The 20,000-nt window shown below is 39.5% G+C and overlaps 2 protein-coding genes across 5 annotated transcripts in view; both read right to left on the bottom strand.

Moving 5' to 3' along the window:
• The window catches only part of hectd1 (HECT domain containing 1), a 42,480-nt gene extending 30,349 nt beyond the window's left edge, over window positions 1-12,131 (bottom strand). Inside the window, 10 exon segments of the mRNA XM_067614778.1 lie at window positions 913-1,027; window positions 1,169-1,267; window positions 1,967-2,043; window positions 2,139-2,409; window positions 2,492-2,773; window positions 3,592-3,819; window positions 6,277-6,511; window positions 6,646-6,795; window positions 7,683-7,849; window positions 11,921-12,131. Of these exon segments, the coding sequence (XP_067470879.1) occupies window positions 913-1,027; window positions 1,169-1,267; window positions 1,967-2,043; window positions 2,139-2,409; window positions 2,492-2,773; window positions 3,592-3,819; window positions 6,277-6,511; window positions 6,646-6,785 (1,447 nt within the window). The 5' untranslated portion in view covers window positions 6,786-6,795; window positions 7,683-7,849; window positions 11,921-12,131.
• Window positions 12,132-15,812: 3,681 nt separating this feature from the next.
• Window positions 15,813-20,000, bottom strand: part of heatr5a (HEAT repeat containing 5a) — a 39,527-nt gene continuing 35,339 nt past the window's right edge. For all 4 annotated transcript variants that reach the window (XM_067615196.1, XM_067615198.1, XM_067615197.1 and 1 more), the window contains one exon: window positions 15,813-19,502. In XM_067615196.1, coding sequence (XP_067471297.1) covers window positions 19,343-19,502 — 160 coding nt within the window. In that variant the 3' untranslated portion in view covers window positions 15,813-19,342. The remainder of the gene's footprint in view (window positions 19,503-20,000) is intronic.

The raw sequence follows: 20,000 nt of genomic DNA, 5'->3' as shown, positions 1-20,000 counted from the left end.
TACCCTAATAAACCATAATACATATTTAACCCTTTAAACTTGCTGTTTTCATTTGATTAACAGTCTAAAATCTGAAGATATTCAGAGAAAAACAGCAAACTGTCACATGTGAGAAGCTGGAACTAGAAAATATTTGGCATTTACGCCTAAAAAAAAAATCACTCAAATATCAAAATGGTTGCTGATTAATTTCTGTCAATCGATCACTTGATTAATCGTTGCAGCTCTAACAACACTGATGAAGACTAGGATCATCTTCAGTGCTTAAAACTTTGATTTGATGAGTCTTTTGATACCAAGAAAACGTGTGCAAACAGGCTTTTTACTATTAAGAAACATTATACTATTGGTTATACTGTACATATATATATATATACATATATATATATATATATATATATATACATATATATATATATATATATATATATATATATATATATATATATATATATATATATATATATATATATATATATATATATATATATATATATATATATATACATATACATATACATATACATATACATATACATATATATATATATATATATACATATATATATATATATATATATATATGTGTGTGTGTGTATGTATGTAAGTGCTGAGAAGTTAATTAACGTTTTTGTGTCTTTACAACTTGTTTATTGTTTATTGTATTAAACTCCTGCATCAGCTGATGAGCTGCTGAACGTCTCTGCACACGTTCCAGATTAAAGTTCACAGTCTGGAAACGTGACGATCGGTTTAACAAGTACAGAAATATCCTGATCTGAGCCGACGTCACCCACAGAATCTGGAGTCAAAGTTAACGTCTCAGCCTGTGGTAGTACTGGTAGTACTGGTAGTACTGGTAGTATCCGATAGCTGACAGTAGTATTACTGCAGTATTAAGGGTCTACTAACCGGGGGACTGCAGTATAGCCACCACCTCACTGTGTCCTCTCTCTCTGGCCTTGTCCAGAGGAGTTTTTCCGTCCTCGTCTCTCAGGTCGGGGTTGGCTCCGTGTCGCAGCAGCGTCTGCAACACAAACATGACGGAGGAATCAGAGCAGCCAATCAGATGTTTGCTACACAAACATCACTGCAGGTGATCAAAGTTAAAACTTGCTAGCTGCTGATAAACAAAGAATCTTCATCTGTAAGTGTGTAAGTGTGTTACCTTGGCTACTTGTGGGCGTCCGAAACAGGCAGCGTAGTGTAGTGAGGATGACCTCTGACCTCTGTTGACATCCGCCCCCCTCTCACACAGGAACTCAACCTGTAACGACGACACACAGTCGGTCAAACTTAAAGGAGAACTGCAGTGATTTTCCACCTGAGTGTATTTTGTGTGTAATAAGTGTTATAAAGCCTTTTGTCTCCTGCACCACTGTCAGCAGTCCAGTTGCATTGTGGGTAATGTAGGCGCCAGGTGTTTGACAATGAAGAGGAATGTGTGGAATAAAAAAAGACGACATCTCTCGTTCTGCTGCATCATTTTCATCCTTTTTTAAATTATTATTTTTAACTCTGTCCATCATGAGTGTGAAGATGATGAAGGAGTTGATGAAGGCTAAAAATGTATTTGCAGCCTGAAACAGCAACTCTGTTCCCTCCTTTTATTTCATAAATGTGAATATTTTTATGTGACGGTTGAGAAGGTGGTTTGTCTTTCAGCTGCTTTAAGGACGACTCCTTTAATCTCAATCTACAGCTGAGATTAATATGAATTCAGTCGATAGTTTTAGAGGCATAGAGGTGTTAATCTCTGTCGACGGGGATCAATTAGACAGATTTCATCCTCTGGATACAAAGAACGTCGGTACAAAATCTTAAACCAATCCCAAGCCGAGCAGCTAGTGTGGCTAAAAAACAACAGCAGCAGGTTGTGGGTCTGTGTGTGTGTGTGTGTGTGTGTGTGTGTGTGTGTGTGTGTGTGTGTGTGTGTGTGTGTGTGTGTGTGTTTAGTTTTCTTTACCATTTCCTGTGTGCCGAAAGCTGAAGCCCAGTTAAGCAGCGTTTGTCCAACATCGTCCATGAAATTCACCTCGAAGGCTGCAACAGAAAGCAGTCGATCAGTTACCATCTGTCACTGAAACACCGACAACAAAACCACAAGGCTCATGGGTAACGTAGTCTTCAGTATTCACCTCCGGTGTCGATGGCGTCGATCAGAGCGTCCGTGTCCTTGCTGCGGATACAGTCGATGAGCTGTCGGTGTGATCTCTCCCCTGAACTGTCCAGGCGTCGCAGGCCGGGGATCCGACCCGTCGAGCCCGCCGTGGACTTGGGCAGCGCCTTGCGTCCCTCGAACAGGAGCACCAGCAGGAGGTCCACCAGCCGCATGGTGTCCAGCACGCAGCGCTCGTCTCCTCCCAGAGCGGACTCCATGGAGTCGGGCAGAGCGGAGCGCAGCAGGTCCTGAAAGAAGAAAAAATAAAATAAGTTTAAAGAAATAACTTCCAGTTTTCCGTCTTGTGGTGCGTTTGAGGCGTCGACCTACGTGTGTGACGAGCGGTGACCCCCTGCACAGCGTGGACAACAGGCTGACGATGGTCGACACCTGGTTACTCAGTTTGGAGTCCGGGGCTGAGGGGGCGGCGCCCGTCGACGTCCGGCCGGGCTTACAGGAAGAGGCGGGGCCTGACACCGTGCCGCCGGCGGCCGCCATGCGGGACAGCAACTCCTCTGTCAGACCGTGTTTGGCGAGAGGGGCGGGGTCCACGCCGCGGCGGGTGAACCTGTCGGCCAATGAGGCGAAGCAGCGCAGAGCACCGTCTGATACCTGCAGGACAGAGATCGGTCAGTTAAAACACTCGTTAAAACGCCACGTCGCCTTCAGGAGACGTTCGGCTGAAACATCGTCAGACGTACTGAACATGAACATCTGAAACTCCAGATTAATGTTGATACGCTCGTCTGATTCATCTTCAATCAACCATCAACACAAACGTCTTTGTCTTTTTATTTTAACCCTGAGTTTCGTCTCTCAGGCTGCATATTTGCTTCCTCTCTGATTGGTGGAAGTTTTTGCACCCTGAGGAAGATCTGAAGACACTTCAGAGCTCTTAAAAACCCCACTGCATGTTTTTGTGTAATAAAAAAAATGTATTTTTAATATTTTGAGTTAATAATATTCTTCTAAAATCAAAGGTAAGATGAGGCAGTAAAGGACAATGTTTTACTTAGTAAAGATGCTCATTAGTGTAATAATTAGTGTAATAATAAAGTTATTACGGTTGGATGTTTTTATTGGTCGATGCAGCAGATTCTCCTGCTTCATGCTGCATATTTTAGCTGTTTTCAAATATAATGTAACTGACATAAGTCTCAAATATATGACAAGAAATATGAGTTTGGTGAAATTTTAATATTTCTGCTATTTTACTTTTAATTTCTTGAACTTTTTCTGGACTCTTAATACTTCAGTGATATCTGACCGTCCATCACTGTGAGACTCTGCATCTATTTAGCATCTAAACATCCCATAATCAATACTCGTCTAGACTCTCTGACGTCCTGCTGTCACCTTGTAAAAACAACCAGCAACATAAAACAGTTAGAGGAGAGAGAAGCGTTGAGTAGCGGCGTCTCTGCTGTTACCTGGTGGTCTTCGTGTTTGAGGAGGCTGGACAGAGACTCCACGCACGTCTCCAGAGACGAATCCTGAGGCTCCATCTTGCTGCAGAGGCGGGAAACCACGGCCATGGCCGAGTGCAGCGTGTCTTTGTGGACGAGGTGGCCGCTGTCTCTGATGAAACTCAGCACGCAGTTCAGACCGCCAGCCTCGAACACGGCGCCGGACTCCCTGGTACAGATCAACTCCAGCACCTGGAGAGAGAGAGACACACGAACCCCCGGCGTTACAAACAGAGTTAGAAAAAATGGATTTAAAAGTTGATCTGAAGCTAATATGAAGCTTCAGCGTCCAAATGAGTCAAATCAAGTAGATATCTTTCAACGTTACAGTCTTTTTAGTGCCAAAGTTCCTCTTTTTGTTACTATACTTCCACCTGCAGCTCAACAGGGAAACACAGAGACTGTAAATGTGTCAGATATCCACTGATAAGACGAACTCAGACTGCTGAAGCTGAATAGAAGCTTCACACAGACTTTTATCATCCAGTATGAACTGGAGGAATGATTACAGACACCTGACTGCTGGTTGAAAACTTGTGAACCTGTCCTTTAACAGGAGATCAAACAGCACCTGACGACATCATAAAAATAGCTGCTCTGATGGATAAACGGCATCTTTCTGCTTCTATCAGCACAACAGATCAGTGTTGAGACATGAGACTGAGACAAACCGAGGCCTGAATAAAGAAGACGAGTGTCTGTGAAGAGTATAAATAAACGTCTGCTAGCACATGGTGGAGACCTGCTGCCTGCGGCGCCGCCGCCGCCGACGCAGAGCCCGCCGCTCATCGTCTGTGCTTATTAGAACGTCTTACTGCCGATTCACAGGAAAGACATTTTAGAAATAGTCTCAAGCATCAGATACGTATCTGTCTTATTAAACGCATCAGTGCAGACTGACTCAGCGTTTCAGACACTCCCCCCCCCGAGGTTTCTTACACTCGGAGTCTATTTCTGTCACGTTTAGTGAAGTCTAATCTGCTCAGGCAGCTGTTTCAATCACACAACTGTCCTGCTGTATTTCAGCTTATTAACATTGATTGATTGAGGCTCCCAGTCTGTCTGTTTCACTACAGGCAGACTGTGGATGTGATGTGAAGCTTCTGCTGCTGGTTGTGAGGTCAGAAGACGCTGAACACTTCCTGTGTGGATCAGCCTCAGTTAACCTCCCGCTACGAGCCGCTCTGACACACTGGCCTTGTTCATGATAACGACACCGCAGATAAGAGAGTCCGTCCTGGAAACGAGACGCCGTGACGAGACCGGCTCTGACTGATGACATCAAGGCCCTGAACGGCTCCGCCGCCAGATAAAAACACTGATTTCTCTCCGTTGACTGACGTTTCCATCAGTGAGAGAGAAGAATACATGCGTCACCTGAAACAGGCCGGTTAGTCTGAGTGCTGCTAGCGTGCTGTTAGCGTGCTGTTAGCGTGCTGCTAGCGTGCTGCTAGCATGCTGCTAGCATGCTGCTAGCGTGTGACAGCATGTCGTTACTGAGACCAGAAGGAACAACAGATGTGATGTTTGTTTGTTTCTCGTTACTACAGGATGTTATCAGACGTTCAGCAGTGATTCAGCAGCTGCAGCAGCTCTGTAAAGTCTGTAAAGTCTGTAAAGTCATTGTTGTCTGATCCTCTGAACTCCTGAAAATCTGCATTTCTAAAAACAACAACAACATGCAGACTGATATAAACACGGCGGGTTTAAATCCTCCTTACAGGCCTCGTCTCACCTGCCAAACATCAACCGACACTTTACTTCTTTACTGGTCTGAAATTATTTCTAGTAATTTATTCCTCTTCTTACATCTAATAGAGTGTAAAATGTTTATTTATTTACTGTTTTTGTGATGTTTGATGTGATGTTGATGCTGCTGAAGACACATTTATACTTTTGTGCAACAAAGATGGACAATAAAGTTGTTTTGATTTATAAAACGCAGCAGCTTCATTTTTACTGTCAGAAGACTAAAGAAACAGCTGGAATCTGAAATATTTATCTTAAGAAATGATTCCAAACAATTCATTGATTATCTAAATAGACAACTAATCAATTAATCGACTAATCAGCTACAGTGAAGTTCCGTTGAGGGTAACAGGCGGCAGGTTTGGATCAGGAAGACCAACGTGTTCTGCAGCATCGATATTGATCCTTTAAGTGTTCGATGTTACAGAGCGACAGATGTTCAGCAGCTGGAAAACTGGTTTTATTCAAAGTATCAGACAGATGTGGAAGTTTTTGCTTCTCTGATCACAGACATTGATCTTTAACGAGGTTTAAATGATCACGTTATTAGAAAGAATATGTGCAACATTCAGATCAAGATGTTTGCACATTAAAAATGTCCTGCTGGGTCATACTGGGACGTTCATACACTACTTAATGGCACCAGCGTCGCAACTTATCATTACTTTCATTATCAATTAATCTGCAGGTTAATTTCTTGATCATTGTTTTGTCTATAAAACGTCAGAAAACTTCTCAAGGTGACGTCTTCAGTAGTTCACTGTCATGAACGACACATAAAACCTCTGAATATTTACTATAAATATAAAGAATTGATTATCCAGATCTCTAAATTGTTTAATGTATTGATCTGTGCAGCCGAGCCGTGAATCACAGCAGAAACACGGTTTCCTCTCTGACCTTCACACACTGCTCTGCCAGGTCTCTGCTGGTCCGGTTGTTGAGCTCCACCACCACCAGCCGGTTGCACAGCGCTTTGATGGCTCCGTCCACTCCCACGATCCTGCGGGTGCACTCCGCCGACACGTCCAGGTAGTAGGTGATGGCTCGAGCCGTGACCTCCAGCACGTTGTCCGGAGCGCTCTCGTCCAGAAAGATCTTACAGAGCGCCGGGAGGAACGTCCGAGGAGGACACCTGGACAGAGAAGGAGGGGGGGGGGTCACTGCAGAGTCCTCTGACCTCTGACCTCCTGATCAGCGGCCGTGTGTGTGTGTGTGTGTGTGTATGTGTGTGTGTGTAACGTTCGTGATTGACAGGTGGAAACTCACGTCTCGAAGCAGCGGTCGACGTTGTCTGACATGAGCAGCAGCATGCAGAGTTGCTCCAGAGCGATGAGCTGCATGTCGCGCTCGTCGCCCTGACCCATCTGCAGCCACTCCAGCAGGGTGTCCGGGTCCACGTCCGCCATGATGGCTAGCCTGCAGGGACGCCGTCGTCAGGACACGATCATTAGGACACGATCAGACAACAGAGGAAGTAATAATCTGACACATTTGAATCTAAAGAGACACCTTGACTTGTATTTTCTAGACAGAGTTTCCTTCCATCATGTCAGATTAAGAAATATCTGATAACTTGATAAAAAGTAGAATCAGCCTACAAGAGACCAACAATTACTTCCTGTATTAATCATTTTGTCTATAAAATATCATTTACAGTGATGAACCTGGAGATATTATTATGTCTGATCAGTTTATTATCATCACATCTGACAGGCTGCAACCAGCAAATGTTGGAAATGTTTGATTTGAAAAATGAAGATGATCAAAACAGTTACAGATTAATTTCCTGACATTTGATTAATCAACTAATCGTTGCAGCTGCACGATCATTAAAACACAGAAAAGCATCGAATCCTCACATGTGAGCAGCTGAAACCAGAGAATGTTTTTGGTATTTTCTGAATCACAATGAATCAATAGTTGCAGATCGATTGATCACAGCAGCTCTAGACTGCAGATTAAACACTTGTTCAGCCAGTTTATTGTTTTGTTTGTAAAATGACAAAATCTAAAAAAACTGAAGAGCAAGAAAGTTTCTATTTATTTCTCACAATAATAAAAACATACAAGATGAAATTAAAGCTGCTTTTTGGGATTATAAACTGTTTAAAATGTGATAAATGAGTTTAAACATGAAGGTTGAGACGTTCAGCAGCTCTGATGACCTTTACTGAAAATGTTAAAATATTCTGTTGCTTCATATTTCTGCTCTAATTAATTCATCTGTTATTTACTGTGAACAAATCTCACACACACACACACACACACACACACACACACACAGTCATCACCTGACCTCTCACCTGGCTCCCCGTTGGCTACCCGGTCTGGCTCAGCGCCCAATCACTGCTCACAGTTCTGTCGCTGTTTGGGACTCATCCAACCAACCGGACGGAGGAAGAGAGGAAACACGGACGAGGAAGTGGTCAGTCGCTCTCACAGGGGCTTCTGGGACATGTAGTCTCTTCACCTGAGAGGAACCAAACAGGAAACCATCAGCTGAACATCTCTACAGGGTGCTGGATAATTCCTGGACCACTGCAGCTGGTTTATCAGAGTCGCAGCAACTATTTTAATAATCCAGAAATGTTTTTTTTTTCATTTTTCAAGCAAAAAAAATAAAAATTCTCTGGTTCCAGCTTCTTAAATGTGACAATTTTCTGTTTTTCTTTGTCATATGTGACAATAAATGTTTTATATTATATTATTATATTATATTATTCTTTATTTGTAGTCTTATAGTTTATACACAGGGCGCTGGATAATTCCTGGATCGCAGCTTGTTGACATTTATACTGCACATTAATTCCTGGATGACTGCAGCTGGTTTATACACGGCCGTGTCTACTTCCTGAATGCTTGTGGTCATTTATACAGAGCCGTGGGTAACTTCTTGTTTCATAAAGTCACAGTCAGAACAACAACAACAACAACAACAACAACAACCTGGAGCTGATTATTTAATGAGTGAAACTAGTGTGAATAAGAGAAACCAGTCCTGCAAGTAAACAGCAGCACGTGTGTGTGTGTGTGTGTGTGTGTGTGTGTGTGTGTGTGTGTGTGTGTGTGTGTGTGTGTGTGTGAGGAGGGGCACATCTGACTAATTCAGCTCCTCGTCGTCGTCACAGACAGACTCTGATGTGGTTTTGTGTCTTCGGAGCTGCTGTGAGTTTGAACCTCAGAGATTTAAACCCTGCGGGACAGAAAACCTGAAACCAACGAATATGCAAATATGAAGCAGCTCGACGCTCAGCTGACCGTCTGACAGCTGCGTCGCCTCCGACTGATTTATATCCAACGTTTCTGCTACTGAGGGACGACTGCTCGTCAGATCGATCCACTGATCACTACATGTTAATACTCCATCACTTTACTGATGATTAATACCATAAACAGGCTCGTTACATGTCGGGAAATCCGATCAGACGGACGACCTGAATCTCTGACCTGCAGGAAATCAATCCAACAGTCTGATTATTGATCGATCAGGCCTCCATCCTCCTCAAACAACAACTAATCTGCTGGTTTCAGATCGACTAGAGGTGATTCTGTTGGCTCACAACATTCACTGACATCTTGATAATCAATTCTTCATTTTAGAGCCTAAACTCATAAACGTGCTGTTTCACATGATTAGAATCTGGATCTCTGAGTTCTGGACTGTTGTTCTGCAGTTTTCTGACATTTAGCAGACTTAACGATCGATTGATTGATAATCAATAATGCTTTTGTTTGTAGTTTTTCCACCAGTCAGTTATTACCGTCACTGAAACCCGTCGATACACTTTCACTGACTGAACAAAGCGTCGACTGATCCAGACATTAATCTAATGCTGGGAGGGTTTGAATTTCGGACTTTCCAGTATTTCTGGAACGCAGCAGCAGCAGCAGCAGCGGCGGCTCTGCAGCAGCACGGCATGCTGGGAGCTGGATGGGTGCTGGCTAAGTTGATTAGGGCCTAATTTGAAGCCGGCCGGCCCGTCTGACTGTGTGACTGTCTGACTGGATATAAACAGGCTGCGCTGAGACAGATCCTCTTATCAACAGATTAATCATCACAACTTGCCAGAGAGCGTCCTGACCCCCCCCCACAGACCCGGGGCTACCGCAGCAGGCCGCTACAGTCAGTCACAGGGTTTGGCTTTCACCCCTTTAACCCCTCGCGGTGTCCTGTGTCCACTTTCTAAGTCCAGATTGAGGTCAGCGATCAGCAGCAGCAGAAAAAAACACTTTTCTCTTCGTCCTCAGGACTGAAACTCTGACTCAGCTTCCTCTAAAGTCCAGTAAGACCAGTACAGAGAGTCACTGTTACTGGTACTGTTACTGTCACTGTAACTGCCAGAACAATGGACGTCATTCCACAACACTGAGGTTTCTTCAATCAGTCATCAAACACAACAGAGACCTGATCGGGTCTGAGAGGAGAACAGGTTCAGGATCCCACCTGAGTTCAGACACGTCTCACATGATCATTATCATCATTCATAATAATAATAATAATAATAATAATAAAGATCCACTGAGACTCAGTTTAAACCAGCGATCAAATGATGTAACTGTAGGATCAACTTCAAACCTGCTCAGATTCTAGATTTACTTATTATTTAACATTATTCATTTCATTCTATTCTGGATTTTATTGAGTCAAAGTTCTTGTGCAGCCTTGATACAACGTTTTTATAGCTTTCTGAAACCAATAATCAGTGATTGATCAGCTGTGTGGAGGTGTGAAAGCGTCCACACCTCCGTCCGGCGCTGCAACAACGTCCTGCCGTCCAGTTTGACCATTAAGACCAGATGCAACCAGTTTGATTTGTCGACTGCTTTGTGAACGTTTGAAAAATGCAGCTGAATATTCACTTTAAATTCCCAAAACAAACACAATACAAGATGATTCACATTAACTAAAGAAGCAGCTAACGATCATGTTCATTATCTGTTCATTTACTTCCTTTATTCACCTGTTTGAACTAGAAAATGACAGAAAATAACAGACTTGTCTTCATAAAACTGTTTGTTCAGTCTGACTAACTGTCAGATATTCTGTTCAGTAACATCATTCAAAGAAAAACACAGAATGATTCACGTGTGTGTTTTCTGTCAGATCTGCTGTTAATAATTAAACGTTATGAGGGAAACGAGTGGAGGATTAAAGAATCAGTCATCAAGCACAACGCTCAGTAATGAAAAGGTCAGATTAGATAATGTGGCCGATATTCAAAACATACTGAGGTTTAACTGATCATTTCATATTTAATGAATGTGTGATGTAAATAATCCAAACACTGTCTGCTTCCATCTTCTACACTGTGTTTATTTACTCCTTTTCTATTTTATTTAACTCTTAATTAACTTCTTTAGGGTTTGAGAGAGGTATTTGTTATTATTTTGGGCCTTTTAGAAAGTACCCGATGAGCTAATAGTTATAATAAGAAGTCCTTAAAATAGTCAGAAAAAAATGGAAATTTGAACATCCACAGTTCCTGAACACCTAGACTCCATCTGCTGAGGAAGATCGTGAGATTCGACTGAAAGCTCCAGAAAAAGCAGCTCGTGTTGAGAATTGTTTTGTCATCTTTTATAAAAGTTGGAAATTAAAATCAATATTAAGACAGAAAAAAACTGAGGAGCAGCCGCAGTATAAACAGTGAAGTTGAGTGTTCTGGTAATCGTGACGACTTTCCACGTCTTTGTGCTCGACTGGAACAAAACTCCTTTTGTTGTTTGTGACTTCAAACTTACACAATGTTAGAAACTCGGCCGCAGACGGTCTGTTAGGAGTAAACTGGGAAAATTACAGTGTTCAGGCGTCTATGACAAAGCTAGCCTGTGTGACCCCAAGTTTCATCATCTGTCCACGACATAAGAAGACTACTTATTTCATCAGACACACAACAACATAAGAGGATACGACAGGGATGCGTTGCTGGCAGCGTTAAGCCTTCCAGCTCGCTGTCCGGCCGGGTACAGAAAGGTTTTACGGCCGAGTATCTCACACTTACTGCCAGTTTCCAAGCTTTAGCCGTTAGCTCCACTTAAAGCGACTTGCTAACGTAACTGCGATGTTGTCAGGCCGCTAAAACAAACTGTAACTACACGAAAACATCCTAAACATATAAACAGCATCCCAACAGTATTATAGAAAGTTATATGTTTATTATCCAACACAGAAATTAATCATAAGCAGCGAAACCCAGAGAGGCAGCTAATGTTAGCCGGCTAGCTGGCGTTAGCACCACGCTAGCTGACATAACATTTTTTATAAAAAAGCATTTTAAAGCTTAGACTTCACATTAAAACTTCACCACTAAACCTGAAACGTCAATTTTAACACGTCTTGTGTTTAAAATGTGGCGTTGACGTCCACTTACTGGTCAAACTATAACCGCGGCCTCGGACTCGTAATGCGAACCGCGGGGCTCGAGTTCCGGGAGAGCCGGGAGGCCGCGCCGCAGCCACGGGACACCCACTCAGAGCGACACCGGCCCGGGCTCGGGGTTACCTGCGGGGGGGGGGGGGGGGGTGGTGATGAGCCACTCACCGTTTTTCTTGTCGGCACAGAGACGGTCGGCGGAGGTATGAATTATAATCTTCTGGGTGCGACAGCCGAGTAGGGAGCTGTATCTATCGCCGATGAGCGGGGCTCGCTTCAAGGCGTTCCCATTTCTCCCGAGCGGCTGTAAGAAGGTCAGAAAGGCGGAGAGCCGACAAACGCTCAGCGGCTGAAATGGAGCTGAGCCCACTGCCTGCGAGCCGTTCAGGGACCGCCTCTGAGCTCGGAAATATGAAACAACACAACGTTTAACAGCTAAAACAAAATGTACAGTAAATATCACCCCAAGGCTATTTACAGGTGTTCAAAAGAATTTACTTTATATAATTAAAACATATTTTCGAAATACCCTTTCAGGTTCTTTATAGTCAGGAAAGTAAAGGAGGTTATTCATGAACTGAATCAGAATCAAAGATACACTGTGCTACATTATTAATAACATAGAACACACGACATAAAGAGAATAATAATAATATATAGTGCTGCGGGCTCTATGGCGGGAAGCTACTGAGGGCAGATGTGAGGGTGTGTGTGGAGGTTTGTGGTGTGATCAGTTCCTGTAGGGAGACACATCACTAATTATCTGTTTCTGTTAGTTCATTTGACAGAAACGATGCTTATTTATTACCAGAAAAAAGAATTAAAGGCTAGTTTTCATCTGTCGCTCCTGGCCATATTTTTTTTTAAAAAGCACCACAAAAATAAATAAATAAATCATTATATGATTAATAACTGATGCACATTGATGTACAACAGCTGTGAGTAAAAATAGATGTGTGTGATGTCTGTGATGCAGAAAAGCTTCAAATCCTCAGACTGGAGAAGCTGCAACCAGCAGATTTTGAGCATTTTCACTTTAAAAAAATGACTGAAGCAATTATAAGATTTTTATCAAGATGGTTGTTGATTAATTTTCTGTTAATCATTGTAACGTTACTTTAAACTTCTAAGCACAGTGACAGGTTTGGTTCAGTATGTCTGAGGCTGAATCTGATCCTGTTGTGTTCATCATTAGATTAGAAAAACACAAAAACACAAATTATCAGACATTTCTTTGGAATACTTTAGTTATCTTTATTTAGTTATAGTAATCTAGTAATCTTTACTGGATAAACTGTTGCCCATCATCATACACAGGGGTTAGAAAGTTTTGTAAGATCATTATTTATTTTGTTCTGATATAACAAATGCTGATAGCAGCTGGAGTTAAATTGAACTTCTTTACCTGAAAACAATCATCTGATGCCTCCGATAAGCAATAACACAACATTTAAAAAACAAAACAAAACAAAAAAAACATCAGTTTCTGCCTTAACTGTCCTCAAACAAAACTTCGTCTTCCTGGTTCTGGTATTTACGACAGCACGTGAAGGCAGCATATGGAGGTGACGCTGCTGACGTCAGGGGGCGCTGTTTGTTTAAACACACAAAAACAAAACAAGACAACATGGAGGAAGTTTCATATCTAACTCTCACTGTTTGCTTTATGATTCTTTATGTTTATTATAGTTTTTGTATTTTTACATATTTCTGTTTTATCTTCATCTCTGTTGTAACTTTAATTGACTGTTTCTCCGGTTTCACACTCAACTCTCATTTATGTCAACTCATGGTTTATGTTTTATAACAAACAAGTAAGAAAACAAAAGAATAACCAATAAAATGGACAATAAACATATACAGCAAATTCTCAATGATCATAAATAAATATTAAATGTCTGAAAAGGAAGAATTAAATGTAACATCTGTTGTTATTAATGTTACATTAAATACTTTATTTGAGCTTTTAATACAGAATATCATTTTGTCAGTAATTTAACCTTTATTTGATACATATTGGTGTTATTTTCATATTTTTAGGTTGTTACTAGGCTACACGGTATCCAAGGTAACGATGCAGCTATAAAGCATCACCGGGGCAACAAGTCTGAGAGACTTTATTACTAGTGATGATCAGTGTTTATTGATCCATGTGTATCAATAGTGTCTTTGATCCTGGTCAAGTTATCATTTAAAGATTCATTGATTAGTTTTGTAAGTTTCCTTTAATGATGATTTTATTTTACACTGAATAGTTTTACTGTAAACAATAAACAGCTGACATCAGAGCTGTCTGTGTGTTGACTACCGTCAGCTGTTAGTCCACCATCATCATCATCATCATCATCATCATCATCATCATCATCACAACACAGAGACTGTCAGCTGTCACCGCTATCAGTGATATAAGAGACTTAGTTTATCATATAAACACATAAATAATCACATTAATGTTTATCCTATTTATGCATAATCATCATGCAGGTATCCATCCAGCATCATCATCATCATCATCATCATCATCATCACAGTCCTGACAGAAACAAGTTTTAGATTCATTGTTTAAGTTCTACGTCTGAACTGTTTTTTAAATCAGATTTTCTTCTTCAGCTCCAGCTGTGATGAAGGTCACATGACTTATTATCATCTTCATTCTTTTAAAGTGTTTCAGTGTTTTTTTCTCTGAACATAAAGCCGATGCATCTTCATCACTGTAGAGAAATACAACTTACTGAGCTCTGAGAAGTTTAGATTATTCTCACTTTTGTATCTTGTTTATAACCTTGTTTTGTTTTTTGTTTTTGTTTTGTACTGTTTGTTGTATGTTTTGATTTTAATGGACTACAGATGCTAATTAGCTTCAAGCTAACTCTGGTGCATCTTTAAAGTTTAATACTGAAAACTGTCCTGTTCAATAAATCAAATCAAATCAAATCAAAAGGAAAAAATATTTCAAAAAACATGACAATAACATTACACAAGAGACTACATTATTCAAAAAACATGTTGTGGTTAATATTACACACAGTTATAAGAAACTATTTTACATCATTTTAACTTAATTAGAAAACTAATTAACTGATTGAATAGAATGAACTAAACGACTTTACAGAGACAATCAGTCTACAGCTGGACTGAGTTACTGAATATGAAGCTTCTATTAGAGATATTATATCATCACAACGAGCATTAAAACATTCACTTCTTCCCTCAAACTTATCATTGAAAGATTACAAACTAAGAGGAGATCGTCTGATCAATCAGCTCTGAAGAAAAGAGACGTTTAGAGTTTAAGAGTTAAAAACAAAAGAACTTTACTGGATTTAATGAAACGCAGGATTTGACTTCTTCTCTGTTAAATGAGAATCATCAGTTTCAGACGTTTCAAAGATGTAACTGACGTGTAGAAAGACAATTAATAAACTCTCATATATATATATATATATATATATATATATATATTTCCTGTATGAGGCTGATTAAATGTTTTGGTATCAAGTGTTCATGTTTTCCACATTTATCATTTTCATCCACAATGTTGAGAAAGACAATCAGTTTGTTTGTGTTTGTTTTTACACAGAACTGATATTTATATATATATATATATATATATATCTGAACTGATTTACATATTAATACAGCAGATCCTGGATTTCTTAACGAGGGAGGACTAGATGCCGTTTTAAAGTTGTAATTATACTAGTTTGGTGTAAAAATCATATCAGAGATACATTATTGTATTTTTATGGATTAATTAATGTCTGGAAGCAGTTTGAGCTGCGTTCTGAGTATAAAAGATAAATAAACTTTATTAATTTGTAAACATGGAATAAACTTGATAATTGAAATAATTTCAATCAAACATGTTTGATGACTGAAACGATCAAACTGCAGCTTTAATATGATGAATTTAGTTTGTAAATATTTTAACATTTATTCATCTACACAGTTACTCCTTTAAAGTCAAACATCTACAAAAACAAATCTGAACCTTCATCATCATCATCATCATCATCATCATCATGTTTGTTTAATAAAGAAAAACAAGCAGAAGCAGAAATAGAAGAAAACATGTTTTATTTACTCACTGTGTTAAAAAAAAGAAGAAGAAGAAGAAGAAGAGCATCATTCATTCAGGTCACACCTGTACGAGCAGGTGAGCTCACACACACACACACACACACACACACACACACACACACACACACACACGCTGACAGCTGGTGTGTGTGTGTGTGTGTGCAGCAGACAGAAGCTGGAAGACTGAAGCTGCAGCTCAGCTGGTTATTAATTATTCTTATTGCAGTTGAATCTTTAGTGTTTATTTTATTACGACATTAAAGGAAACGATGTTAAAGACGTTTTTTATGAACATTCACAAACAAACAATCAAAGTCCTTTCAAACATTCTTCACTCTGAAACCATTTAACCATGTAGTGTTGTTAAACTAAAGTGCTGATGACTAAATTGTCCCTCACAGGCTACCGTACCGCTTCCTTCAGGTTGATTTGTCAGATGAAACGTCGCGTCGAACTAAAAACTCAACAAATCGACGTTTTACTACGAAGATAAAAATCTGATGAACTTTCACTCAAACGTGTTAAAGACGAGTCAGCTGTTAGACGTCGTGACCTTTGACCTTCTCAACGTTAAAAACCTTCAGGTTGTTTTCTTTAAAACGAAGCTGAACGTTCGATCGGAGACGCTTGTTTCACTGCAGCTGTCGTACCAGTCGGGTGGAGTCACTGTACATACACTTTTATTAATTATTAATACAATCATTATAAAAATAATGAACCTACTTATTACTTTGTATTCATATCTTGCACTTCGGTCGTTTTATTCTATCTTAACTCTGTTTAAAGTGTCTTTATATGAAGGTTTAGTGTTCTTCTTTTATATTTTATGCTTCATGTGAAGCGTGTCGTCTGGCCTTCGTGATGAAACTGATTCCCTGAAAAGATAAAAATCATTTTACATTCTGGATCTTTGATTTATAAAAGTAGTTTGAGAGAAAAAGTGAATTCTGAGATGAAAAAAAACTCACGTTTAGTTTTGATGTTTCTGCTGCGTCCGATCAGAGCAGCGGAGGTGTTTATGGTCTTATTAATAATCCGACGGTCTCTTGCTGCCATCTGGTGTTTTATTTGAAACCTTCATGTTTAAAAACGGCAGCAGGAGACGTCACTTCAACATGTGACGGATTCAAATCACAACACAAACATCTGGTGACATTTAAAACGACGCAGATGTGAGAAAACTGAGTCGTCTCAGCGTCACAGAACACAGATATGATGCAGAGGATGAATCAGTGGCTGCAGATTAAATATATTTACAGTTAAAACATAGAGAATGTAAAATAGTGACACAGATTCAGCAGAGTTGATCTGAAGCACATCTGGAGCAGCTGTAGAGCAAATATATCGATATCATGATATGAGACTAGATATCGTTTTAGATTTAGGATGTTTTAATATTGTAATATTGTAATGTTGTAATGTTGTAATATTGTAATACTGTAATACTGTAATATTGTAATACTGTAATACTGTAATGTTGTAATGTTGTAATGTTGTAATGTTGTAAAATTGTAATGTTGTAATGTTGTAATGTTGTAATATTGTAATACTGTAATATTGTAATATTATAATATTGTGTCTTTTCCTGGTTTTAAAGGCTGAATTAAAATGTTCCAGCTGTTCTATTATTTTGTTTTTATCTGCTTATTGATTATATCCACATTACTGATTATTTATCTCGTTGTGTAAATATTTTGTAATCATCACTACGATACTGCTGTAATATCGATATCGAGGTATTTTGGTTAAAAATATCGTAATATTCGATTTTGTTCATATTCCAGCTGCTGTGAGATTAAATATTTATAGAAATATGAATCTAAAACTGACAAAACAAAAGATTGTTGTGACATTAATTTAGTGTCCAGATGACGAGTAGATGAAGGTTTATGTTTCATTCAATAAAACATAACGATGGACGAGTCTTATTCTGAAAATCTCGTTTGTTCTGTTTGAGCTGCAGAAATAATTTTATCTTCAGTTTGAAAAAGAATAAAAAGTTTTGAGTAAAACTGATTCAAAAACATTCAGCGAGTCAGAATGATGTGGAAAAGATTCTTTTAAGCTCTTTTTTTGTTGGAATTTTGTCTTTTATTTTGAAATTCACTCTACTGTGAGTTTCATCTCAGAATTTTGACTTTTCTCAGATTATTGATCTCTGCGGCCTTAAATCTCTTCTTTAAATGTATTAATTATTAATGTCCTTTAAAAGCATGAACTTTATTGATTTATTATCAGTTAGTTTTGAAATATGAATAAACTTCCTGTTGTTCGGTTTGTTTGTTCTGTGACTTTAGTTGATAAAATGAAAGTTTTCACATCATCTGGATTCTCTGAACCTTCAAAACTATTTAACAAACAAAATAACATCATTTATATATAAAAAAAGGGATAAAATAATATTAAAAATTGAAGGTTTTCATCCCAAAACTTTACAAAACCATTTTCACAACAGACACAGGAAACGTGTCGCTGCTTGAGGGAGATTTCAGGCCAATCAGCTGTGATATTCATTCATATTCATATTCAACGTTTCCCTCCGCAATTGATTGAAGTTGAACAGACACAAACGTTCTGATTGATAACGACGGCGACTCCTTCACTAGTTAATGATCACTGATAGGATTGATTAGTGACACATCTTTGATTCTGCTGCTCTTCTACATGAATCATCAGTTTCTACCTGCAGGTTAAAATATATTTCACTAATAAAAAGAACCAAACTGCTGTGTTTATAATCACTTTTTATCCCGACAAATCCTGAAATATGAAGATGAAGATGAAGATGAAGAATCATGAAGGCGTCTCAGATAATAAATCCAGTCTAATATCTGCAGCATTAATCAATAATCATCCTCATCTATAACTACACTGATGCTTTTATTCATTAACTACTGACTACGGCTCCTTCATGCTGCATTCAGGGACACTCTGGAACGAGAAGTGACAATCAAATCTCTGCATTAATGAGCTAAAACTGAAAACAGGAGACGAATAAAAAGCAGATGTTGGTTTTAAAAGTGTTTTCTTGAGTTTAAGTTTCTGTCAACTACATCATCTCACGTCTCTCTGCAGCTTGAAATGAACTATTAACTATATAAACTATATAAACTATATAAACTATATAAACTATGTGTCAGTTTCTGGGATAAAACATCCAAAACCAGCAGTTTGGTTCTTTCACGTCATTCTGAATAATTAAAGTAACGATAATAGTGATGTGTGATTTAATGACATGCAGCGTATATAGAGATCTAGACACACGCCGCCATGTTGAAAGAGTCAGGATGACATCACAGGTTGTCACCTTCCTCCTCACAGAGAAGTCTGAATAATAAAAGATTCAGGAAGTGATGTAATCATACGTCTGTCAACATGGCCGACAGTGAAGGTAGTGTTTTGTCCCAGGGGACAGCGAACGCAGCACAGTGTGTCGGTGACGTTAAGTCGAAGGGGGGGGGGGGGGGGGGTGAATGAACCTCCGTTGCTCCGCCGCCGCGGTCCATCACCTCACAGGAAGTTGGTTTTGAGTGTGATGCTGGGGGAGGACTTGGCGCCGCTGCGGGAGGCGGAGTTAGCGCTGCTAGCTTTAGCATTCAGACTCTCCTGGTTTCCTTTGACGGCGGCTTCCAGGCGAGACTTCAGGTGAGGAGACGACGCGATGAGAGACCTGAGAGAGAGAAAAAGTTAATATACTGTTAATAATCCTTTCAAATATTATAAACAGAACTGTGAAGAAGTTTTAGATTCTGCAGCAGCGTCATAAAGAACCTCGACATCATGGAGTCAGTCTGAGATCAACATGAAGACACTGAAGCAGCTGAAAACATCTGCACTTCACTTTGAGTGGCTAAAACCTTTCTACACTGTTGTATAATCAATCTTTTTCAGATATAAATGACCGTATTAATATCACAGCTGCACCAAACTCATGTTGTTAGTTTCTCTTTATCTCACAGGGGAAGCTTTTATTTTGTTACCTGACATGACAGGAAGTAAAAGAATCTGAATCAACTCATAAAATTTCAAATATTGATTAATAACGTTTAATAACTCCAGTTAACTTGTAGTTGATCTTCATGTTGTAGGAAATAAGTTGATGATGAAGTATTTAGTGAATCGTTGGTGCTCGATCACACACACACACACACACACACACACACAGACA

Source organism: Thunnus thynnus, chromosome 16, assembly GCF_963924715.1.
Source record: "Thunnus thynnus chromosome 16, fThuThy2.1, whole genome shotgun sequence".
NCBI classification, from domain to species: Eukaryota; Metazoa; Chordata; class Actinopteri; order Scombriformes; family Scombridae; genus Thunnus; species Thunnus thynnus.
This window is presented reverse-complemented; position numbering and strand designations above follow the sequence as displayed.